The following is a 5,439-nucleotide window of genomic DNA, read 5'->3' as shown; positions in this document are numbered from 1 at the left end:
TTTTAAAAATATATATTTTATAATATTTCTACTTTTTCATTAAAATAATATTATAAATGTATTACTGGAATATATTTATTTCTTTTGCCGTAGGAATGCTGTTAATATTTTCAGTAATGAATAAATAAATTCTAATCAGATTATATTATACTTTAATTCATCGAAAAAATTTTAAAGAAATAATCATGAGCTATTATATTTATATTTATATTTATATTTATATTTATATTTATATTTATATTTATAATATATATTTATAATATATAATATATTTATATTCATTTCTTTAAACTGTATATGTTGGTGAAATTGCTTTATTTCAATATGTATCTTCAGATTTTCTCTTAATTATTTGAGATCCAGTAGGTCGTATTTGAGTTCCAGTACGTTTATATCTCGATTGCGCATGCTTCAAATAGGTGCATTATTACTTTCTTCGATATATATATATCATCATGGTTTGACAAATTATGCCGAACATACCACGGAATACCACGTGTTTTTTCAAGAACGATTTTTTAATTTTCATTCTAGTTTTAATTTATAATTCCACTCATTTCAAAAAATAAAATGATAAAATTTATTATAAGCGCTTGTTTATAAATAAAACTTTATGATATTTTGAATACGTAATTCCATAAATTAAAATATAATGGGAATTACTAAACAGTATTTAAGATATATTTCTGGAGGTAATTTAAATTTAATTGCAGATTCTAATTGCAATATAATATTTATAACATTAGAAAGTCAAGAAGGAAGATTTGTAGCAGTTGGTGCTTGTGAACATGTATACATTTGGGATCTTCGCCTCGGAGAAAAAGTAAAGAAAAATATTAATAACAAATTTCTCAGGAAATGTTAAATAATTATTCTTTCAGGTACAAGTTTTATCAGGAGATAATGTAAATACAACATGTTTAGCAGCCTCACCTAATAAACAACAAATTGCAGTTGGATACGCAAATGGATCAATTAAGACGTTTAATTTGGAGACAGCAGAAAATATAAGTACGTTTGTTGGTCATAATTCAGAAGTAACATGCTTAGCATATGATTATCTCGGCCATCGTTTGGTGTCAGGATCTAAGGTAATTATATTCAATTTTCTTTTAACAATTATTAAAAAAAAAAATACAATTATATTGATTTATATTTTAGGATACTGATATTATTTTATGGGATATAGTTGCTGAATCTGGAATATGTAGATTAATTGGACACAAAGGTATTATTACTAAAGTTTCTTTCATGAAAGATCATAATATTATTATCAGTTCTAGTAAAGATACTTTTGTAAAATTTTGGGATCTTAATACTGAGCATAATTTTAAAACACTTATTGATCATCGTTCGGAAGTAAAGTTAACATTTTTTTGAACAAGTAAATTTAAATTTGAACCCCTTTTTTAATATATTGAACTTTGCAGGTTTGGGATTTTACATTGGTAAAAAATGATCAATATTTAGTGACAGGCTGTAATGATCGTGAATTACATGTCTGGGAAATTTATTTTACTAATACTTCCAAATCAGATATTAATGTAAAATCAATTGATTTAAAAAATGAAGATGACGGTGATAGTGATGTGGTATTTAAAATTTTTAAGTCAAATATATAAATATAGATAGTTGTTTATTTACTAATTACTAATTGTACTTTACTAATTGTTTAGAAATATCCTTTACGTTGTACAAAAATTGGTAATATTGTAAGAGTTGGTAAGGGACGATTAAATAAATTAACCGCAGATTTTACTGGACAAGTTATCGGTTGTTATGGTAATGACAATACAGTAGAATTATTTCATTTTTTATCTGAAGATCAAGTGAAAAATAAAAAGTCAAAACGTATAAATAAATTGAAAAAAAATGCAGCTAGGTATGTAATAAATAATTTTAATGTTTATTATTATTGATTTGTAGTGATAGTTTTTGGAAAATTTTTTTATTTTAAATTTTCATTATAAATGTTATGCAATAGTAATGAGAAAACAATAGAAAAATTATATGAATCAGAATTAGATACAATTTTAAAAGATAAAATTAATCGACTTCCAGTCATAAAAATTTCAAACAAAGTCAAAGCATTAGATATTATTATGGGACAAGGAGATGAGTTCAGAGTAAGTTATTTTTTTCACAAAATATTTTTATTATAAGTCTTAAAATTTACACTTTAATTTATTTAGGTATGTACTGTTGTCAATAACAATACCATTGAACTTCATTCTGTATTAATTACAGAAAAATGTAGCGAAACACAGTGCTTACGAATACTCAGTTCTCATGGACATCGTACTGATGTTCGGGCGATTGCTTTTAGTTCAGATAGCTTAGCATTTGCAACGGTTAGTGGGGATTCAGTAAAACTTTGGAACAGGTAAGATGAACTTATGAATAATAATTTAAATCAATAAAATATGGTTTTGTATTTTAGATCTACTTTATCATGTTTAAGAACAGTAGAAACTGGGTATGCACTAAGTGTTATTTTTGTACCAGGTGATAGACATTTAATAGTAGGTTTAAAAAATGGAAATATGTTAATTATTGACATTGCATCAGGGGATATTTTAGAAGAAATATCTGCTCATGAAAATGAATTATGGAGCTTAGCACTATTACCTTCTTCAGTGAGATATATACTTTTAATTATGAATTTATTTATTAGATGTAAATAAATATAATACTTTTAGAAAGGCTTTGTCAGCGGCAGTGGTGATAAAACTGTAAAGTTTTGGCAATTTGAACTAATTATAGACCCAGAAAGTGATAGTAAGGCAAAAGTTCTTTCTGTTATTCACTATAAGACATTAAAATTAGAAGAAAGTGTACTTTGTGTAAGAATTAGTCCTAATAATAGATTTATAGCTACAGCATTACTGGATTCAACTGTAAAAATTTTTTTTCTCGATACATTTAAAGTAAGCATTATAGTTTCAATATTTGTTAATTTAATGTTATTGATTACTTAATTTATATTTAGACTATAAATTTTTACTATATACTTTTTTTTTAGTTTTTTGTATCTTTGTATGGTCATAAATTACCAGTGTTATGCATAGATATTTCTTCTGATTCTACATTAATTGCAACCGGATCCGCTGATCGAAATATTAAAATTTGGGGTTTGGACTTTGGTGATTGTCATAAATCATTATTTGCACACGATGATTCAGTAACAGGAATTGCTTTTGTACCAAAAACCCATTATCTGTTCACTTGTGGTAAAGACGGTAAAGTTAAAGAATGGGATGCAGATAGTTTTCAAAAGATTGTTACATTACAAGTACGTATAATTTTCCTTTTCTTTTTAAAATATTTATAGATATATTTTTATAAATTTATTTATAATTAGGGTCATGTTGATCAAGCATTTAATTGCACTGTATCACCTAATGGTATGCACGTTGTTTCTTGTGGCTCAGATAAAGTTGTACGCATTTATAACAGAAGTTCAGAAATTTTGGTTCTTGAAGATGAAGCGGAAGAAGAAAGAGAAAAACAAATGAGTGAACTAATAACAGGTGAACGAACATCAGTTCAAGGACGAAAAAATCAAATTTTACCTACACGAAAAACAGTGAATAGTGAAAAAGCAGTGAGTAAAATTTATACAATATATATTTAGTATAAGTAATTAAATTTAGTAAAACATATTTTAATATGTTTAAGGCTGAGCTAATTCTTGAATGTTTGGATATATGTAAAAAGTATAAAGAAGATTGTTTGAATGTCACTTCTCCAAATACTATTCCACCCTTACCTCTTTTAATGCAATCGTATAAATGCAATACTATCGAAGAGTTTTTACTAGAGACTATAAAACGAGTTCATGCAAGGTAATAAAAATCTGATAATTTAATAAAAGTACATCAATTTATATTTATTTATTTGTTCTTAAAGTGATTTTGATGAAGCCGTAATGTTACTTCCATATTCTGCTGCTTGTGAAATTCTACAAATGTTACCTAAATTATTAAAGAAACAATATCAAGCAGAATTAATAGCAAAATTGACTTTAAGTTTAATTCAAGCTCATCATGGGCCAATTGTTACAAGTCAAGAATTATTACCTCAAATTGAAGAAATTAAATCACTTGCATTAGAACAAATATCTGCATTAAGGGTATAAACTTATTTATAATATTTATCCATAAGTGTATTTTAAAATATCAAATCTTAAAATATTTATATTATTAATTTAGAACACATTAGGTTTTAATCTTTTTGGAATGACTTATATTCAACGTGAAATTGAAGAAACAGAAGGAGTACAGTTATTTAAAGAAGCTACCAAAAGTCAAAAAAACAGAAATAGTAAACGGAAAAACAAAGAAAAATCTCTTAAAAGAGCAGTTATGATTTTATAAACTTAGTAATAAAATACGTTTTTGTTGTAAATAATAATACAAAATTTGCTTAATTAAACATTTTATTTTTTATTTTACATTGTATTACAAAATGCTACAAATGATACTAAATATATTATTAATATAAGGTATTACTATGAAAATATAAGCTGAATTTTAATACTAAAAACGGATAGAGCCAGAAATTCAGCATTGTTACCTTAAGAACTGGTTAGTGTAATGCTTATAATCAATAAAAATAGTTTGATTGTAAAAAAAATATTGCATTTATTTCTAATTTTCAAATTATTGCTCTAAAAATAATAGATTCTGTGTAGAATAGTCGCGAGTATCATTTCTTTTCAATAATCAAAGGTCGGAAATTTCTATAATGAATACTAAAAACCATCGTGTTAGTTTGTTTTGTAAAATAAATTGTTTTAAATTTGTGTTAGAAAAAAATTATGAATAAAAAAATTTGTTTATAATAACCAGTAATGCAAAATGTGAAAACAATATTTCAAATGTATGTAAATGGATGGTTTTTATGATTCAAATAAATAGAAAATAATACGTGATTATTTGATTTATTTATTATTTATGCAAAATAAAATTTTAAAAATTATTGAACATTTTATAAGAAGTAATATTAATAGTTACATTATTATTATTAAATCTAAATATTTTCAATAAATAAATTTAAATTCATATTTTTGTATTAAAAATATTAGCAAATGTTACAAATAGATAGAGAGTATCGTATTATTTATTATATTTATTAAATTGGAATATATAAATTAACTTCATATTTATGACATTGTGTAATTAATATATTACCAATTTAAATATTAGGGTCTAGTGAATTTTTTTTTAATGATATTGTTCTTTTACTTAACAAATTTCAACCGATTAAAGAATAAAAATTGTTTAAAGCGTTCATTTCAAACTAGATTTCCTAATATTACCTTTAGCTAGTGGGTTTTAAATAAAGTCGAGTTCTTATTTATTCTCAATTTAGTCACATCTAGTTTGTCCATTTTTGTTTATTATACAATTCACATATTTGAAAGTTTTTTTAACAAAA

At 24.3% G+C, this 5,439-nt stretch overlaps 1 protein-coding gene across 1 annotated transcript; it reads left to right on the top strand.

The window, feature by feature from the left end:
• The first annotated feature begins 652 nt into the window (after positions 1-652).
• LOC105368093 (WD repeat-containing protein 3) lies at positions 653-4,376 on the top strand. The gene is made up of 14 exons (XM_011507000.1): positions 653-823; positions 882-1,091; positions 1,162-1,359; positions 1,431-1,592; positions 1,677-1,882; positions 1,985-2,126; positions 2,193-2,383; positions 2,441-2,636; positions 2,700-2,927; positions 3,023-3,292; positions 3,362-3,604; positions 3,679-3,845; positions 3,910-4,132; positions 4,212-4,376. Exons 1-14 carry the CDS (start codon positions 653-655, stop codon positions 4,374-4,376), a joined length of 2,772 nt encoding a protein of 923 aa, XP_011505302.1.
• Positions 4,377-5,439: the final 1,063 nt, after the last annotated feature.

The sequence above is a fragment of the Ceratosolen solmsi genome, unplaced genomic scaffold (assembly GCF_000503995.2).
Source record: "Ceratosolen solmsi marchali unplaced genomic scaffold, CerSol_1.0 scaffold6, whole genome shotgun sequence".
NCBI lineage: Eukaryota > Metazoa > Arthropoda > Insecta > Hymenoptera > Agaonidae > Ceratosolen > Ceratosolen solmsi.
The sequence above is the reverse complement of the archived record's forward strand: the minus strand, read 5'-3'. Positions and strand labels throughout refer to the sequence as shown.